Here is a 21065-nt window from a genome sequence, read left to right on the forward strand (position 1 = left end):
ACTAAAAATACACCACTATGTACTGGGGGGCTTTGGGGAGAAAAAGGAGAAATATAATCTTCAAAAAAAAATAGATTCCTATGTGTTGAGAGCATAATCTAACTAGCTGTTGATAGAGGGTGAGTCGTATTGGGAGGAGTTAAACGCATTGTTCTTTGGGGTCAGACCTTCATCTAATCTTAAACCTAAATCGTTTAAGCAGTTATTCAAACTCATAGTGCCCTCACAGATTTCACACAAATATTAACATTGATATCAGGTGTGTTAGGCTATTCAGGATATGTTCCCTAGCCTTCTTCAAGGAAAATTCTTTTTTTTCTCCTTCAGGTAACAGTTTTACTGTTTTTTTCCCTTCTATATTCTTTCCTACTTGCTCAGTCATTAGTCCTTGACACAAGAATGGTTGTAGCTAAAGGGTGGGATTGGGGTGCCTAGGAGTTGTGGGGTAGGTAGCATTTCGGGGCCGAGTGAGAGTTTGCTGCGGCTGACTGGCTGTGGTAGACAACATTAATTTAAACCGGAAATATATCCACCTTTGTTGGGTGTTAAGAAAATAGTGGTTAATTGTATTCTTATTCCTATTCCTATAGTTCCTTTTAATATTAGGAATTCAAAGCAAATGTTCTTTCCTTAGTCTTCATAATATCTTCTCTGTTTTAGGGAGTGGAAAAACGTTAACTCCATTTTGAAGAAAAAAAATCCCAAAAACTGGGTTGCCGAGAGCCAGTGAATACTGTTGTGTGACTGGCCCCAGGTTTATTTTTTTTTCATTCACTCAACAGGCATATTTTTAAAGTAACTGTTATATGATTAACACTGTGCTCTGGGTGTATTTTTTAAAGACATGATTCCTCACTAAGAAAAGCTACTTTGTATAGAAAAGTTCTTCCAGATAAACCTTTTAGTTTTGACTACATCATCTGCAAAATGGAGCTATAATCTTAGTCATATATTATGGCTTACATAATGATTACCAAGCTCTTAAAACTGCCAATGTTATACATACCTTAATCAATGTATCAGGCAAATACTAAACTGACATTTTCGCCTTGGATCAGCTTAGAATTTTCCCTTCTTTCTGGATCCTACATAGTTGTTTTCTGAAGAAAAACAGACTGTTTCAGTATTTGTCCTTATTAGCATATTGTCAGAACTCAGTATCTGATAAGTGAGGTCCACCTTGTAAGAAAACCAAGATTTCTTTGTATATATCTCTTGAGAGTATTATTTCTTGCTCTGATTTTCTGATTTCCCATCCGTAAAGTGGATATAAACAATCCCTACCTCACAGGGGTGTTGTGAGGATTCGTGTTAAAATTGTATTAAGTTCTCTCAGCATTATTGATAAAAACCAACAATATAAAGAAAACTACATTTATTCTGTAGCTAAACTTACTAACTTCACTATTCTAACCCATAAATTCTAGTACATCTGAGGAGCAGTCATATACTATTTAATGCTCAATAATTAATTGACAAAATTCTATTTTTATTTTTTACAAATACTGTAGAAACAGCAGTGTTGCTACAATTCCTCTTCCACCGTAGTTTAATCATCAGTGTTTCTCTTAGCGTTTAGCAAGGAGGATGTTTGTTCTTTGGCATTATTGGGAATAAAACCTTGCCAATTCCAGTTTACTGAAAGTTACCCCCAACGTGTTGTCTACACATAAGAAAAGGAACAAAAGCAATGGAGAGAATGACATTTTGTTTCTTTGATGCAGGTCATCCAAAAACTAGATGGGGACAAGAAATGGAATGGGGTTAACGTAGTAATTCATTATGTTCTATTCAGATAGTATTGGAAAAGGCCTCACTTAAACCTGAAGGAAATACATATTAATCATGGAAAAAGATAGTCTGGAAAATGTATAATTCCATTAACGTTTATTTGCATTGGCAAATTCTTGATGATATAACTCAGATCCTTGAGAAGTATGCTTTTTTTGTAGTAATTAACGTAAAATAGGCCATGTGAGGAGTTTTCATAATGTAAACTGTGTCTTTGTATGTTTTAAACTAAATATAGCTCTGTGGTATTTTATTATAATTAATTTTTAAATTGCTAAGAATGAAATCTGTACCTGATTATTCTCTGCTGTACTTCTGTGTTTGTATCGTTGGACTTTTTGAAAACTGGTGAGATTACACAGTCCCAAGCCTGAATGTCTTATATACCAGGAATCAGAAACTGTGACTTTTGTCTTCAAGACCTGGAAGAATCTTTGTGTTTCAGTCTGTATCTGTGCCACACTTGGTGACCTAGTAGCTTATTGCTCTGATGCAATTGACATTAACTGTCATCAGCTCTTCTGTTTTTTGCCAAATAGTCATTTAGTCAGATCAGATCAAATATCAACTTAAAATACTTTAAAAGAAACTTGGATTTTAAAAACTTCTACAATAAAAAAGGCCCACTGAAGAAATTTTCAAAATACAAGTTACACATAGAAAATACAGGAGCCTGAAATCAATGAGAGATTGCGTGGTTAGACTCTTCCACCTAAAGTACTGTGAGTTTGCTTCAGAAATACTCTTTTAGAAAGTTCTGTATCCTCTATATGGAATGAAAACAGTGGATTTCCTGTATTTTATCACGACAAATAAATTAATGTGACTTGGTCGTAAACAAAACCTTTTATTAGCTCAGCTTATAGAATGTGTTCTTGTTTTACAGCAGTGTCTCCCAAATGTGTCGTCCTAGTGTGAGGTAAGTGGTCTCTGCCAGGTAACATTTTGGAGGTATGATGCAGTGAGCCCAATTCTTGTCAACCCTGATCTGTGTTAGCAGAAAATTGGTGTCCTAGTCAAGTGCTTTCCAACTCCCATCCCTGGAGAGAAAGGTAATGTCTAGTCATTCCCCAGCCATGTCTTGCTTTGCTCCTTTCTTTCTTCCCTATTTACTCTCTACTATATCTCCTCCAGTACCATAATCTACAACAGTGGTTCTCAACCAGGATGTATTAGAGGAACAGAAGCAACAGGATGTGTGTGTATGTGTGTGTATGTGTGTGTATGTGTGTACACAGTATGTGTGTTCATATATACAGTATATACAGAGAGACTGATTAGAAGGAGTTGGCTCACACAATTACAGAGGCTGAGAAGTCCCAAGATCTACAGTTGGCAGGCTGGAGACCCAGGAGACCCGATGGTATAGTTCCATTCCAAAAGCCAGCAGGTTCGAGACCCACAAAGGCAGGAAAACACCAGTTCCCAGCTCAATAGTCAGGTGGGAGAAGCTCCTCTTCCTCTCAGAAGGGTCAGCTCTTTTGTTCATTTGTAGCCCTTCAACTGATTGCCACATTAGGGAGGACAGTCTGCTCTCCTCAGTCTGCCGATTCAAATGTTCATCTCATCCGAAACACCCTCACAGACACACCCAGAACAAGGTTTGAGCAAATATCTGGGCACCCTGTGGCTCAGTCAAGTTGACACATAAAGTTAACCAGCACACAGGGTGATCCCTGTCATCCTGGGGACATTTGGTTATGTGGAGCTGTTTTTGGTTGTCACACTGAGTGGCGTAAGGGGCAGGTTGCTACTGGCATCTAGTGAGTAGAGGCCAGGGATGCTGCTAAACATTTCACAATGCAGTTTATCTGGGCCAAATGTCCGCAGTGCTGAGGTTGACTAAAAGCTTAAAGTGAGTTTTGCAATGGTTGTCAATAGCTAAAGAATGCAAAGAAAGTTAAATTTGGGGATTTATGCCCTAGTTATCTTTGAAGTTAATAATGTTCTTATGGAGTATGAGATGTGTTAGCTCTGAATTAAGTTCTATTTTTATTATCCTTTATGGAAGCTTTTAAAAAATAAAAAGTGTGATTATTAAAAATCAGAGATGTATTAAGCAGCAAGACAGTTTTAAATCTATTAATATAATGTTTGAAATAATTGTGTGTCTAAGAAGGTCTCTTTGTGAAATTAAAATGTCATCGTAGGTTGTAATTTGTGTAAATTTTTAATCTTGCCAAAAGGTGGCAGCAGTGTACCTTTTGAAAATCTATTCCACGTTAAGCTCAAATTTGGCGTCACTACTTAATTCACTATTTAGTAGTTAGCTACTGCCAGATCTTACTTTACTTTATAGAGTCATGACGAATGAGCATTTTTCTAGAATTCCATAATATATTAGGTGCTGAAATATCTTGACATCCCTCTTTGATCAAGATATTTCTAATTTACATGTAAATCTATTATAGCAGCAGCAAACTTTTTAAAATATCACATTTACTGTGATTGTTATATTCAGCATTTCTGAGGATTCTTGTAAGTCTTTAACAGTAAGGCTTAGAATTTCAGTCCCAATCACATTTGCTCTTCTAATCAGGCATCAAACTCAGTTTTTGGTGTTCTGCCTGGTCAAGAGATAAATCAGAGACATTTGAGTAAACACTCCTTGTTTCTTGCCTCTTGTTTCTTTTCTTCACATCCACAACCTGTGAGGTTGGCCTGTATATTATTTCCTGGAATTAATTTTCTCTTTCAACTATGGTTCAACAACTGACTTTGTAACTTGGTGTTCTTTATTCCTTTCTCCCCTCACCTCCATTCTCTGAGCAAGTTGAGACCTTCTGAATCTTGAATAGAGTTCTTTCACCTTCAGCTCTTCTTGCCTTCCAATAGTGAATACAGTCTGCCCTCTTTTTTCTCCCATCATTTCTGCTTGCAGCATTATTATTAATATTATCCTAGGACTTTGTAGCTCATCATCAAATGCTTGTCTTAAATTTATTTTACAGCTGATTAGCCAGCTTAAAGAATGAACCCACTTCCTCTAAAATAAATTCTCTTCCAGTGTCTATACAATGTTGAAACTTTTTTCATTGAAACAACATGGTGATACTGTATCAAAATAATGAAAATAAAGTATTTTCCCTTAAGCTGTTAGAAAACCATGGCGTCCTTTCTTGTCCGAAGTCTGCGGGAACAGCACTGTCCTGGGAGGGGTTCTCTGCACAACTGGACTGGTCCTGCTCTCCTAGGAACTGGGGGAGAAGCTTGTGCAGGAAGGAAGCTTGAGAAGGAGGCCCTTATCAGCTGTAGTTGTCACCCCTTGGTGGTCTATATGTTATACTCAATTTCAGGAAGTACAAGTGTACAAATGATTGAATTTCAGGAAGGTCCATGTTAGATTTTTGTGGACCAAACAGGCTTTTGAGGGGTGAGATCTTGTGAATTTACTGCTGCCACATTTTTCTGTAGTGGAAGGTATGTGGTGCTTAGTCCAAACCATATGTAGGTAAGTATCTAATTAGAAAATTTTTTTTGGTAACTGGTATTTGTAATAACTGCCTTGTAGGGAGGAAAATCTAAGAACCTGTGCTGGTTCTTTACAAAAAGGATATAACATTTGCAAATGTAAGGGGAAAGGTTTTAAAATGCAGACCAAAGATTCCAGTGGAGTGAGTCTCAAAAGTTTTTTTGCTGGACCAGTTCTCATTTCCCAACATTGCCCTTCTTACACATATATGCAAAGTCTGGTGCTATGAGCTCAGAGGTTACTGTCCTCTTTCTAGCACAGTATTTTAAAGTGTGGGAGGGCAGGCATATAAACAGAAGACTCCTCTTTTTACTTTAACCATCTCCTGTTTCGCAGATCTCTCAGACTGTTGGCTACATTCAGAGCCACCACGTATGACCGTGCAGATTGTGCACAATAAATGCTCGGGGGCGCCACTCAACAAATGAGTGCTGCTCCTGGAGAGGGGCTATGCACAGTTTGCACAGCTGTGCATGGCAGCCCTGACTTTCCCTATCCTGGCTTAAAGGTTGGGAGTAAGAAGCCCTCATTTTGAATTTCTGCAGCAAGTAGCAGTTTTCACTGATGCAGCCAGGAAATTATATTAAACTAAAATACACAGGTGATAAAAAGAACAATGAAATCAGAATAAGGGAAAAACAGTACTCCCGAGGTGACACAACTTTATATGTTTGTCAAAATTTGGAGGACCGAACTAAAAAGGGTGAATTTTACTGTATTTAAATTATACCTTCATGGAAAAAAAATATTAAAATCACCCAGATGAATATAGATAAGCCTTAGAGTTTAATGAACCATAATGATTGTCATTCAGTATTAACCCTTCACAGATCAGAAAAACATCAGCCAGACATTAAGGGTATGTAGGAAACTCATAAAACTAAAAAGGTAATTCTAAGCAAATTCAGTCTGAAATCAGTGAAATTACTGATAAGGCCGTTTGTGGCACATCTGGATAAAAGATCAGAAAATTAGGTTGACTTTTTTCACCTGAATTGAGTAGTGACCAGTTGTTTCAGCATTCAGTATATCTCAACTTTACACAGAGCACAAGGACGGTTCTAACTAGTTCCGATCAGGAGGATGGACACACTCTGGTGCTAGATGACCTGTTTAAAAAAGAGCAGTGATATTCTAAGGTTTTTTGCCACAAATGGCTGTTCCACATGGAACCTCTGCATTGTAGTTTATATATGAGGATATCTGATTGATTTGAGCATGCATGTCTCTAGCTGCGTTAGTTGTGACTGATTGATCACAGATGTGGTCCAGAGACCCACTGACCAGACCTTCTTATAAGTAGGAATTTGGGAATAAAAAGTTCGAGTACAAGTGTACAAATGATTACATCTGCTTTTGTGTCACCCTGTGTTCCCCATCTCCCAGGAGTGCAGGGGTGGGAGGCCTGGATTTACGGTCACAGGTATAGCTGTGAACAGTGTATGAAAGGCTTAATCACTTCCCCCTAATTGCACTGTCATAAAGATCAAGATAAGGCTAAGGTTCTATTCGAGTTTAGCTGCAAAGCACATGGTGGGCAAAGTGCATCAGTCTTGCTAATGTGCAGAAACTGCTGGACCCTGCTGCCACTGCTGTTATGGTAGGTTGGAATTTTCAGACAATTTTTAGTTTGGAAGTTTTCCAGGCTAGGGGGCGCTGCACCATCCTCCCCTCACCTAGATTCTCCTGAATTGTTCACGGTGCCTTTGCCCAGCTTTGCTGAGGATTTTCTGCAGATGTGTAGTATGTTCATGTACACACACACATATGCTCACTCTCTTTCCTAAGCTCAGGAACTTAGCCCCTAGTGATCACAAGCTTTCAGGGAGAAAGGGAAAAGTAGTTACTCACATAGGGGTTGGGGACTCCAGACTTCAGCTTTAAAGGGAGTTCTAAAAAGGGGTTAGCAGAATTGCAGGAGAGGACAAGTTTGCAAAAAGTAGTGTATCTTTCTTTTACATTAGAAAGATGTGATTTAATATAAATTTTAAAATTCTACAAATATGAAGTATTAAGTACCTTATGTACAGTGTTTGTACGTTAATAAGACATTTTGCTTTGGAACAAGGTTTAGTTTTACGACTTTTAAGGCACTGTCAACTTTAAATTGGTCCCAAGATTGGAAAGTCCACTCTTTCGTCGAGCCTAGTGATTATCATTGGGTGGTGCTTCAGAGAAAACAGAGTTGACTGTCAACATTAGGGGAATAAAATCAGTGTTTTAGTAAACACAGAACTTTCAAAACACCCAGCTTTAACCAGGCACCATCTGAATCATTTACATTTTTCACATCAAGATTGTTTAGTTATTTGGAAAATCATAAAGATTAGTAATTCATAGTTTAATGTAGAAAAGACAACTGAGTACAGCAAGAGAGAGAACAAGTGCACTTCTGTCAGATTCATAGATGGCATCAAAATCAGAATTGCCGTTTAGATGGAGAGAGGTTAAAGAAACAATTTGAGTTCTAGGTGTCTGTGCGTCTCTTTGCTGGAGGCAGCTCTTTAGGCATATGTCGTTGTGAAGTCTATCCCACACCCCATCAGCAGATAGCTACTAGAATGTTCGGTAGTGCTAACTCAGTAGTTCCATCAGTGTGATCTTTATATTTTTAGGAAATGAAGATCATATACCACGTTTCTCTTAAAAGATTTGGATAAATTAAATAAACATGAGCCAATACAACATTTATTCTGTATTAATAGTATATGTATTAATTCAGGTTGAAATCTTTTTTTTACAGAGTATTATTTCTTTAATATTAGCATCTGATCCACAATAATATAGTACTAATTTAAATGAGAAATACAAAATGGAACTTTTACTTTCATAATAGCTCATCCACTTAACATTTTTATAGACAAAGAACTACTATAAATATGTAACATTACGCAGGTCTTTTTTTGCACCTGTTCACAAGTCAGAATGAATACACTGTTTAACTACTGAGAGACTGAATGCTTTCAAACTGCTCCTGTATTTATATGACCACCTCCCCACATCAGACAGAGTTTATCCCTTTCTCTCTGTTCTCCCCCCTCTGGCACTCACGATGCTGCATTACCTGTGGCTCTTGGCCTCAGCCCGTCCCAGTTACACTGCTGCTGCTCCCTAGGTTGAGCTCTGGGAGGACAGGGAGCCTGTCCCCTTTATCAAACAGTGTTTGGCATGTGTTATACCCAACACATGTTGAATCAAGTTGAATTTAATCAGGACATCTAAGTTTTATGTAGCTTCCTTCTGTTAAATCTTTGTAACTAAATAAGGATCATTACAAAAAATTCTTTTCAAAAGTGTACCATAAAATGTACCATATATTGAAAATTTGAATTCTGTATAATAAGAAACTTCATGTTACACAATAAAACATCATAGGAATTTGAACCTAAAGAACTCTAAGCCTTAAATGAAGATTTTTAAAAATGCAGAAATGGCAGGCAGAAAAGTCAACCCCTGAAATATTGAATATCAGGAATTAGAAAGTAGACTTTACATATTTAAGTAGAGAATCTTTTCAAACAATGGGATTCTAAAGCCTAACAATTATTTTAAAAATTGTGCTTTAAATCCCCCCAAAATTAATTCTTAACTATAAAAAATAAGGCAACTTGAAGTTAGAAATTTACTGGTGAAGTTAACTGGATTGCATGCGGCAGCCAGATTTGACTGGGACCCTCTCCTGACCCACGTCTCTCAAAGCCTCTAGCAGCAAGGCTATTCACACACACTAGTGAAATAACATAATCTCTCAGAAGTAAATCAGAGGGTTTCTAAGGCTCCACTCAATGGTAGACCAATTAAGATCATCACAGACTTCATGCTGTCAAATAGATTACCTTGAAAGAAAATTATGCAGACGGCTTTTCTGAACTCCATTTGTGCCACATGCTTCTTATTCTTTGAGGTGGAGGAGGTGGCAGAGAGCATAATTTCTGTTTGAAAGTTCTTTTGTTTTCTGCTACTTTTACTCAAATGTTATCGGCTACTATTTTTATATCCTACAAAGTACTTTAAGAAAATGTAAGTGAATAGTGCTCCATGAAATAGAGGAGGATTTTCATATTCACTGGGTTGTAAAGCACAGCGAATAATACTTGACTTTTAAAAGGGGGAAGATGATATGCTGAAAAAATTAAAAAGCATCTAATAAACCAACCAGCCTTGTAAAATTCTGAGTTCAAAGAGAAAGTGAATCCCAGCTAATTATTGTTCACTAAAAGCAGCATTTATAGCACAGCAAATTTAAATGAAAATTAATATAGTGTTATTAAATTGCCTTTTAAACAATCATTTACATATTGTCAAATAGATGTGAATTGAATAAGAATCTATTTCATTTAATGTCTTGCATATAAGATCAAATTGCGTAAAATAAATGCCATTATAATAAAAAATATTTTATGGGAGACCTCCAAGTCATCTGATTCTTAATTATTTCTATAACAAAACAATTTGGGTCACTTTAGAATTCACTGTAGTAGCATTTGACCAGTTAGATTCCAGATTCCTTTTTCAAACTGGAATCCTTATTTAATTCACCAGATAGTCTCAATAGAAAATATTGAGGAGAGAGGCCAGCCCAGTGGTGCAGCGGTTAAGTGGGCACGTTCTGATTTGGCGGCCCGGGGTTTGCCGGTTCGGATCCCGGGTGCGGACATGGAACCCCTCATCAAGCCATGCTGTGGCGGGCGTCCTACATATAAAGTAGAGGAAGATGGGTACGGATGTTAGCTCACGGCCAGTCTTCCTCAGCAAAAAGAGGAGGATTGGCATATGTTAGCTCAGGGCTAATCTTCCCCGGGGCGGGGGGGGGGGGGGGGGGGGGGGGGGGGAAAAAAGACGTCGGGGCGGGGGGGGGGGGGGGGGGGGGAAGACTGAGGAGAAAACAACCATTTAAGAATGAATGCAAGTAGAGTACATATTTCATCACAAAAATCAGTCAGTTATAGTATATTCTAACCAAAAATATATATCAAACTACAATGAAAAAAAATAGAAACCTAGGTCTCGTTAGATAAAATGTTATTTCTTAACAAAAAAAATTCATTACATGTATTTACCTCGTTTCTCTTTTTAAAACTCCCAAATAAATTGCCTAAACTTTTCAAAATATTTTCAATAACTGATAAGAGCTGTACTTTTTGCTCAGGCATGAGAGATTACTAAAAACTTAAAATGCAAGTATATTGGCTTGAGCCATCCTTGCAGTAAATAAAGGCAGGATTCTTCAAAACACTGTAAAATGCACCAACTTTAATCAGGTTTTTAAAATTGTTCATTTTTAAATATGGTATGATATTTGCTGGTAGCTGTCCAAGTCTGTTAGCACCACATAGAGTGACTTAAAAAGAGTATTTTTAGGAAGGATGACTTAGCAGTCTTTTTTTAAAAAAAAGTTTAAAAGTTATATAATCAAAATTTCTTAAATGAATTTCTTGGGTCATGTGTTTTGAAAGATCCACTTTTCATCTTGCTAAATTGGAGGCGTTTAGTGGGCCCCCCTCCCCAAAGTTTATAAGCATGAAGGTAGGAAAAGCTGGGGGAATACTTTTGCGCTTCAGCAAAGAACCTTTCTCATAATATCCATTATTTGCTTCATTTCCAAATTCAGATAAGGTTCTTCTGCCAGAGGTCTCAATATGTACTTACAGAAAGAAACAAGATTCTATAGGACAAATTAGCACGCACTTTCCATATGCAATCCACAAATAATGCAGTAAGTCACCAGCTCATTTAAAATCATCTAAGGTACATTTTTTTCTCCAAGGATGTACAAATACTTTTTTAACAAACACCTTATACCTCGAGTGAAAGCTTTCCATGACGTCATCTACTTTCCGAGTAACACTGTCACTCAGTTTAGACAGTGGGGGACTGCACAGCATGAACCCTAGCCTCTGAGGCAGGGAGCTTGTTGTAGTAGTGTGGTCATTTTACACAAGAAACGATTGAAATAGAATGACTTTTTCAAAAAAAAGGCAATCATTGATGAGATTGATGATTTAAATAACTAAATAAAATGCAAATAAGCCCTTCTCATTGTTATATTAAGTTCACTATTTTGTAAGGGATTAGCTGGACTAAAATATGGATGAAAAAGTTAATTTTCAATATCCATGTAAAATGTTTTTTACTGGTGTCTCAACAGACAGGCACAATGAAAGAATACTGACATTTAAAGTATAATGTGCTTTGGCAATAACTTTTCACTTTCTGTTCAACCGTGTACTTGGCTCATTCTAGGTCAAGAATGAATAACATTTTCACTAAATTATTGTGATTTCCTAGGAGTTTTACTGCCAGGCTGGCTTTGAATTCCCTTTCCCCTTCTCTTTGAGAGGCTGAGGAGTATGGCTCTAGAGAAGTCATCCTGACAGATGAATCCTGTTATCTGCAATATTTGTTACTTGGGGAGTTTGCCTTCTCCTAGATGGAAAAGAATGTTCCACTCCTGTTGTTTTTCTTCTTGCTGTTGTTTTAGTTTTTGTTGCCAACTTTTCAGCAGATGATCCCATGCAGAAACGGATTTATACAGGTCTCTTTGAGGCAGAAGAAAGATGGAGAGGGAAAATGCACTCCCTGCTTCCACACCTTGGCACTTGGTAATTATTTGCCTGTTTGAAGCAATTTGTGAATGGCTTTTGTAAGGGACATGAGAAAGACCGGAAAACCACTCATGTTTAATTCAAATATGCATATTCTGCTGAAACTGGGAAAATGCAATATTTTTTTGAGGTAAGACTACTGCCTAGGAGTGTAACAACTCTGAATCACACATTCACAAAAATAGCTCACCTTATTCACCGTTTCAAACAACATAAAAGTGCACTGTAAAAAAAAGTTTTTGGAAAACTGAATGGGATGTTAACCAATACAGAGGGTTGAACTATCACAAGGAAACCAGGCTTTGTGACGTCAGAGGATATCAAAGAGCTTATGGCATACTGTAAGAGCTCCATAAATACATCTTCTTCCCAGCATCTCAATCACCACATGTGATTTTAGCAGCTCCGTCTGTGTCTCCTTGCATCGTAGTCTGTACTGACTTCCTCCAACCCAGAAGTGACTGCATTTCAGTGTTAGGGAGAGTTTTATTAACTTGATTAATTCTTTAGCACTTCTGGGCTGGAATTATACCTTTAAATTCCACAGATGATAAATCTCTCATTTGTTACTGCGTAAGAAATGCCACACACATGTAAAATAATTCATCATTAAGCTTTTTTTTCCCTCCCATGATCTGGAAATTAAGTCACTGTAGAAGGTTGTTTATTTTCTTGTCATCAGAGGCCATTTCATTGACGAGCTGTTCTATAGACAACTGGATAGCATTCTTGACAAGAGAAGAGGCTGTTTCTATTAAAAGTGTTTCATATTGTTCTGAAGTTCTACCTTCAAAACCACTGTCATTAGCAAAAACTCCTACTTGCTCATTTTCCATTGACATTAAGAATTGCTTAGGGACATTTTTAGATTTCTTAACATCAAATTCACTGATTTCAGTGTCTGTAATAATAATAGCAATTGGCTCCATTCTTTTGCTTTCTTCTGGTTTGGGTTTCTCTGCATTGATCTCATTTTCTTTAAAGCCTGATTCCTGGCTCAATTCAGTGTCTTTTGGCTTACTCTCTTCAGCTACAATCTCTCTACTTTCATAGTCTTTCCAATCTGGTCCACTTTCTAGGATACTGTTTCTGGCTTCTTCCACAATTTGTTGATCTGGGATTGCAGGTGAGGGCGAAACATCAGAAACCACTGGTAGCGGATGTTCTGTTTCTGAAATTTCAAGTGGGCTTGCCTGCTGGGGTTGAACACTTTGCTTTTCCTCAGTCATCTCAATATCTTTTTCAAGAATTAGAGTTCCTGTTTGAATAGCAGAAGGCCCCATATCTAACCCAACTTCTACTGAAATCACTGTCTCTCCAGGAGAAATTATGCTGTTGCTCACATTGAATTCACAGACCTCATCAATCCCTTTCTGAGAGACATCTTCACTTACATCCTGGGTGACCTTGGTCTTTGTGGCCTGATCATCTGATTGGGTCAGAGTTTTTGTATCCAAACTTTCAGCTTCTCCCTGGACTCTGATGCTGCAGTCTGAGTCTTCAATAATTTTGGAATGATTACTTCTTTTCTCCCCTTTGGAGAATTTTATGCAGGGAATCTTAAGTCTGGATTTTGCCTTTTTCTTAGAAGGATCAGCATCTTCAGCATTGATTTCAGGTTGCACTTTAGCCTCAAAGAGCTTCTGCTGCTTTGAAGAATCTGACCTTTTCCTGCGTGTTACAAGACGTTTGATTGAGGCCCAGGCCCCCACTTGGGGTTGTGGCTGATCAGAAGCGCCTGCTTCTAGGGGACACTTCCTTGCCACACCAGCAGCGTCAGAGCCGACTCTGGGCTTCACCGCTTTGGCTGGTTTCTTTCTTCTCTTGAAGCAAAGCATCGATGCCTCTTCTTCCTGCCTCTTATCCTGAGGACTAACTTCTGCTGGTCTCTTCTCATCCTTGCTTTCTACTTGAATTTCAGAAACTGTGGTCTCCATTTTTACATTACACTCTCTTTCTCCAGAAAACTGTATTCCTTCTTCCTTAGCAGCCTTTTATGACAAAAAGGTGGGCAAAAACATCATACTAAGTAAAATTTCTTCCAGGTGTATCCACTCTTTTCATCTTACTCCATATAGTTGTTAAGGAGGTTTCTCCAGTATACAAATGCCTAGTTTCTCTATTGTAATTTCTCTCTTTAATTTCTTCACGAAAGCCCTTTACTGGGTAGATTTTTGTTTTATTTAACGATCAACCTGATGAGAGAAAAGAGAGTGGTGTTTTATTTCACCATCAGCCTATTGTTTTCTACAGAAACTATTTCAGTTGAATGTATATGATTCTACTAGGCATGTTTCCCATATAATAACTTACTGAAATGAGTAGAGAATAAAAATTGAGATTTACTTTACCCCTATCAAAAAGATTTCAATGTGAATCTATTTTGCTCTGTTCTCTTTGTTAAAACTTCATTTTTGATTACTCTGAAAATCTGATATTATTTTATCAATTCTTTAGTTGGGCTGTCTTTATGAATTGTTTATGACTCTGAATTGCAAGTTAACAAACAAAAAAACCAGTGAAGGGCAGGATAATAAGCAAGCTAGTATAATTTTTACTACATGCAATAAAGAATTCTGAAGCTGCAAAGGATCTTAGAGATTACTCAAGATTATTCAGGTCCAGCCAGATGGAGAAACTGAGCTCCAGAGTGGGCAGTTGGCCTGCTGAAAGCCATACAGCTAGATAAGGTCATAGCCAGAGTTAGAACTGAAGACTTTGACTCCCCACTGTTCTTCCCATTATACCATAAGGCTTCTGTTCTAAAAATGTATGTTCCATCAAGGAGGTGCTACTTTTCATACATACTCTTGGGAAATTTAACATTACTGTCATTTTCCACTCTCAAATTTAGTTATATAATTTTGACATTTTTCCCCCCAAGTATCTGCTGTTCAGACATTTTCCATAATGAGCACACAGTTGAAGGTCAGTAAGAGTGAATGATAATAATAGCTGACATTTATTGAGCAACTCCTGTGTATCAGGAAGTGCTAAGCACTTTTACTTACATCTCTATTCCTCCCCACAACATCCCAAAGTCAGTGGGTGGTGGCATCACCATCTGCAGATGAAGAAATGGGGCTGGAGAGGTTAAGCAACTTGCCCGAGATTACGCAGGTAGTGGGTAACAGAGCTCAGGGTCACCCCAAAACTGCCTGTTTCTGAAGCCTATGCTCTGAAATGGCTTTAAGAATTTCATCAGAAAAGGGAATTGTTTGCAGAATCCCATCTGCTCTAGATTCACTAGTCAAAAATTTATGAAATGGTTTAATGGTCATTTAACCATAATGCAAGCCCATCAACTCATAATTAAACCGAGATTAGACTACATTCTTGCTATCTGAAAATCGAGCTTTTGAAATTCTTTATATTTTGTTTTCTTGGTTCTGGAACTAATTTGAAAGCCAAATATAAGTTGATAAGCTATGCAATTGGCAAACTGACTAGTTATATATAAATATAAAGGTATGTTTTAAAATTAATCCACAGAATGGTGTGATGGTACCGATGAACAGAGATGTGAGGTGATCATCTAACAACATTCCTAAGAATTTAGTTGATGGATGTCCTAAAATAAGCAAAGAGACTCCTTCCTTGTACTGTTTTTATGTAAATCCTTCATTGTTGAAAGTTTATTTCAGTAGCTCCTGATTTTGTGAACCACAAAAGGAACTAGAACTCTGAAAATCAGTTTATGATCTAAGTAAATATTCCCTTAGGTTGGGTGGTACATACTCCATGCCTCTGACAGAAAGACAGTCATCCTAAACAACACTGGAACGAAGATACGAACATTTTACTGCGTCTCTCCTCATGTAATGCTTCCGTCAGCACTAGAACCACACAGCTGGTTATAGCTCTTTGTCTTCTCACCTCTTGTGAGTTCTCAGCGCCTGAGAGTTTTTGTTAACCAGAGGATGTATAACTAATAGAAATATTGACATTAGATCACGTTTAGGAATGTATCATTTGAAACTAACCTGGATTGCCCGAAGACAACTGTTTGAGAAGCTCACTTGAACATCTATCACACTGTAGAAATAAAACAAATACTCAAACAAAAACCTAACTGAAATCGGGAAAATGCAGTCTGTAGACAATAAAACTTTGCAGAATGTTAGATTGCAAACGATTCGTCTTTAACCTGCAAGGATAGTTTTATCGCCTCAGGAATCTTAAAGTCTCTATTCTCATTTCCCGATAGAATCATAAGTCCAATGCCACAGAAAATGCCCCTTCTCTTTTTCCCTTGAGCAGAGAAGCACGGAGGCGAAGGGCAGCCACTGCCTGAGAAAAGCAGCGACTCTCCCCCAGCGCCAGACGTGGACGAAGCTTCCTCCCGGAGGAAGGCGTCTCTCCTGGCTCGACGCGCTGTGGCAGGAGCTAGCGCGCAGCAGAAAGTACTCAAAAAGGAAAGTGCCGGGGGCGTGGAGCAGATAACCCAGCTTCAAGCTATCCGCAGAATTATAATGACCAGGAACCCCAAATCACATTTCCCCCAAAAAAGGAGAAAGAAGGAAAAAGCTAAAGGCAACTCATGCTTCTAGGACGGGCTGTCACGCGAGGAGGGTAGGTGGGCAGAACTGAGCAGGGTCGCGCTGGCTGAGATGCCTGGGACAAACGACCTTCCCGGTTCTCACCTCGGCCATCTCGGGGGCCTGGGTTCCCGGTGTCCAGCGGCACCTCTCGCCCACCCTTCCGCTCAGGCGGTCAGCGGACCGGACCCTGCAACCTCCTCGCCCTCCACTTACCGAAGACGCCGGCGTCCCTGTCCGACTCTGCTGCCGAGGTCGGGGGGCGCTCGCGGGGCCAGGCGCCTAGGCAGCCGGGAAGCCACGGTCGCACCTGGAGCAAGCAGCCCTCTGCAGAGGGACCGCAGCCCTGCGGCGCCCCCTCCCCAGAGCGCGGGGACCGACAGCCAGCCGCACCAATGCGTGCGGAGCGGGCGGGCGGGCGCGGGGCGGGGCCCGGGCGGCGGGCACGGGGCGATTGGAGGCCACCTGCCAGCAGCGTGCCCCCCCCGCGGGAGCAGCCCTTGGCGCCCCTAGCCCGGGCGCGAATCCCCGCAGCGACCTCATCCGGGCCACGGCAGCCACAGCGAGAGAGAGCCGGCATATGGGGAGGGGACCAGGGTAGTGAGCCCCACATTTTCTGAGACGCGAAGTAGAAAATCTGGTTTTAAATAATAGGCACTCCCACTGGAACCCACCCCCTACAACGAATATTTGGACATAGCAGATACCACATTTTAAAAGTAGGATTCAAAACTGTGCCGTGTGAAGTCTCATTTGGAGAGAAAATTAAATTTATGAATTGAAACAGAAAAAAGCAAAACTTTCCCAGGAGTGCGTTTGGGTGTAATGAGACCACGGTTCATTCCCAGACTCAAAGGCCCGAGACCAGACCCTTGTCTCCCTGGTCTCGGGGGCAGGTAGAGATGATGCAACCTATGCGCAGCCGAGGCCAGAAGGGCACAGGAACCCAGCTCCACCCATCTTCCATACCTTTTATATTTCCAAAAATAAGTTCAGGTAGATGCGGGTTACCCCTTCAGGATATTCCTGGATGTCTACTTAACCTTGTCCCTCTCACTTAAGCGGGGGTGGAAAGCGGGAGATGGCTTTCTTCACAATTCCAGTTCCAGTCAGAGCAAAGGCCACAGGCAACATCTACTCTCCTGCCTGACTGGCTAGCTTGTGTATTTTCATACATTTCTGAGACTTTATCTAAACAAGTTACTACCCATACTGAAAAGCATCACAAGCATTTATCTGTGCACATACGCATTAATGTATACCCAAGGTGTTGCTACGATTGCTTAGGGTGACTGTCTTTGGGTTTACCATTACCAACAAGGGCATTCCTTGGAGCTCCAGCTGTGAGGCCCTGCAAGATGCAGAATTCCTGCCTCCCCCTGGTGTCTGTACACCACCCAGATGAAGGTGGAGAGGACTACCGGGGAGCAGCTGTCTCTCTCCCCTTCAATAGGATCATCATCTTTGGGAGCATAAATCTGTTATCCATTTTTGGATGTTTTTCCAGGAATACATTTTACCCTTGTAAGATCCTATAGCTTCCACTGAGATTTATTAAGGGAAGAACTATTAGCACACAATAGCAAAGCAGAATCTAAGTTGTCAAGATCTTAAATCTACTGATAAAAGTTAGAGACAAGAGCTGCAAAACAGGAAAATCTATAGGCATCTAGTTTAGTTGTATTAAGAATTCAATTTATCTTTGTTCATTCAGCAAACACCAGTCTGTGAAAATGTCCTTTATGTCCCCAGATAAGCTGCTAACCCCGCCTACTGTCAGTTTTCAACTTTAAAGAAGCCAAAAGAAATCCAAGAACTCACAATCAATTGAGATCCAAGTTTTCTCAAATCCAGCAGATCAGGGAGTTTGCAACAAGTTCAGACAAAAATAAAATGAGCTTGTGTAGATGAAGACAGGGTAGAATGTGGTCTTATTAGGAAGTAGTTGGAAATGAGACAAGGGACGGTTAAAACAATAAGGGTCACCATAAGGACTTGTCGATCTTATTTCACTTGCTTTTCTTAAAAAAAAAAAAAAATAGTGAAAGGGAGCTGAAGGGCAGTTTGAGGTAAGAGGTGAATTGCTCTTGTATCTGAAAGGCAGGTTTCTTTAAGGTATATGACAACTCATCCCCAGCCTCCAGCGCACGCACACACTCACGCAGAGTATAGTGCTATAAATAAAATACTGCACTGTGGTTTTTCTTTAGGACATGACTAGAACCTGATGCCATATCTGAGTTGAAAAAAATGTACCCAGTACCTCATGCATGAAAGAAATCTGTCATTCCTGAACTCACTTAAGTGACAGTGAGACTGTTTAAGCTATTACCCGTATCATTGTCTGTGACTCCATTAGTAGCTTTTCATTATATAATGAGAAACAGGCTATAAATATATCTCTCCAATTAGATGAAAAATTATCCTACCTACTGCTTGTTAACATCACCAGATACCAATAAAATAGCCTGCATATGTATCTGAACGCATTTATCTGCTCTCTGTTGATCATACCGTTTCTCCCATCCTGGTCCTTATCTACCCATGCCTGGGCCTGTAGCTACCAAAAATGGTTGACAACTCCTTTGTAATGTTTCTTACATTTTAGAGACCTTCTGGGAATAAGCCTGCCATCCCCCTTCCCTGGTACACCATTAAATGAACCTGTGGCCCCAGTTCTCAGGAGGTTTGATCTGTTCCTGGGCACCATCAGGGCTGCAACAGCCAACAGAAACTCAACAGTAATTCTGTTAGAATCAGCTTTACTTGGCAGCACATAAATGCTGTCTCTTTCGTAAGAGTGTATCTACATCTTCAATGCACAGCAACAGCCTCTGAGGTGCAGCTCTGAGAAGGAGCAATCTTATTATCAGTGATATTACAAATATGGGGAGGGAAGGCATTAGCAGCCAGAGAAGGGTAAGGATGGGACAGGGAAGCCAGCGATCAGGAAGGACTCCTAGCCCCAAGGTAAAGGCACTGGACCGTCTCTGGCAACACATACTAATACATACCCCACACACTAATGCTTCTGTAGGTCTTGAATTCAGGACTTCAGTTAGCCTACAGTTATTGTTTGTGCTTCATGCCTTCTCTTTATCACACATCTTCTTTATCACAGATTGAAGAATCATTCCACAAAACCCATGCTCTCAATATTGCTCAGCAGCCTTCCTCACCTCTTTATCTCTTCCCTTTGCTCTCCACCTTTTATCATCCCTCCCTTCTGAAGGGATGTGAAATGGGCACGGCTTTCCACCTGTCACAAATGGGTGTCCATTTCTGTACAACCTGGCAGGGGCTGCCTTTAGGAGGAGCTCTGAAAGGCAGAATATAGTGAAGAGCAGAGGCTCTGGGGTCAGACAACCTAACAAGTTCATCTGGCAGGCAGTAGCAGTGCACTTTTCAAGTTTGCCTTTCTGTAAAATGGAGAGATAAACCTAACTTACAGATTTCTTCTATTTATCTCTACTCATTTCCAGCCAAAGGTCAGCTCCCATTTTGAAGCTAGAGGTCACTCATTGGGCAATTCTATTGCTAGGAATTTATCCTGTAGATGGTTCTACACAAGTTGCAAAGACAGATATGACAGGGGGCCAGCCCGGTGGCATAGTGGCTAAGTTCCTGTGTTCTGCTTCGGTGGCCTGGAATTTGCAGGTATGGATCCTGGGCACAGACCTATGGACCTATCATCAAGCCATGCTGAGGCAGCATCCCACATAAAATAGAAGATTGGCCAATCATCTTCAGACACACACACACGAAAGGTAGATATGACATGGGACTATTCACTGCTAGATCAATGGCAAAAACCATGAAGCAATGGTAAGTGCCTATTGACAGAGGACTATTTAAATACTACACAGCCATAAGAAACAAGATGAATGTCAAAGTGCTGACATGGTAAGATCTCCAAGACATACTGCCAAGTGGAAACAGCAAGTTGTACCATCTGAATTTTTACTCAAGGCATATTTTACTTCTACTTAGGAAAATTCTTGCATTAGTGACCAGTCCATTCATTCCAAGCAACAGCTGATAAAAACAATTTGGGTTATTTATTATTAGGGTTTTGTTTACAATCTTTGGCTTATAAACCTCCACTCACCCTCTCCCACCAATTGTGTTCATTATTTCTATCAATATTAGGGATTTAAACCATGTGGTGACATGAGAAAACCTAAATCCTTTAAGATGATCTTTAAGGCAGCACATCTGACAATAGACTGCTTTCTTCCCTTGTTTACAAACTGAAATCCCAGCCAGTCCCATTCCAGGTGAGGTTTTATAGGACATTAAAAAAAAATCAGGAACAGTGAACTCTGTGCAGACAGGGCTTGAATCATGCTCTGGAACGGACGCTGACAACATCACTGAGGGCGTACGCTGTGCCAGGCACAGCACAAAGCATGGTCAAGCTGGGCCTCTGCACTCAGGACCCCTTTGCGACATGCCCCCAAAGCACTGCCATCTTTTCTTTGGGCTGCAAAACTGACTGTATTACAACACTGATGTGAACCTGGGGGGTTAAAAATAATAAACCAAGGACACCAGGAAAACACTGCTCTGCCAACACGAGCACCGTTTCCCATTGTCACTAGGGGCATGCAACATCTTCCAGAAGGATCCAGTGCAGGGAAGACAAGGGGGAAAATGGAG

At 39.9% G+C, this 21065-nt stretch overlaps 2 protein-coding genes across 4 annotated transcripts in view; one reads left to right on the top strand and one right to left on the bottom strand.

Annotated features, from left to right (window-relative positions):
- LOC124233732 (zinc finger and BTB domain-containing protein 25) overlaps window positions 1-21065 on the top strand; it is a 44492-nt gene that overhangs the window by 17713 nt on the left and 5714 nt on the right. For 2 of the 3 annotated variants that reach the window (XM_046650876.1, XM_046650872.1), the window contains one exon: window positions 2678-2710. In XM_046650876.1, coding sequence (XP_046506832.1) covers window positions 2678-2704 — 27 coding nt within the window. In that variant the 3' untranslated portion in view covers window positions 2705-2710. Of the gene's footprint in view, window positions 1-2677; window positions 4881-21065 lie in introns of those variants that run through there. The other variant, XM_046650873.1, reaches the window with a different exon arrangement.
- On the bottom strand, window positions 12516-14274 carry LOC124233733 (A-kinase anchor protein 5-like). Its single transcript, XM_046650877.1, has one exon. It carries the CDS (start codon window positions 13803-13805, stop codon window positions 12516-12518), a length of 1290 nt encoding a protein of 429 aa, XP_046506833.1. The 5' UTR covers window positions 13806-14274.

The sequence above is a fragment of the Equus quagga genome, unplaced genomic scaffold (assembly GCF_021613505.1).
Source record: "Equus quagga isolate Etosha38 unplaced genomic scaffold, UCLA_HA_Equagga_1.0 220_RagTag, whole genome shotgun sequence".
NCBI classification, from domain to species: domain Eukaryota; kingdom Metazoa; phylum Chordata; class Mammalia; order Perissodactyla; family Equidae; genus Equus; species Equus quagga.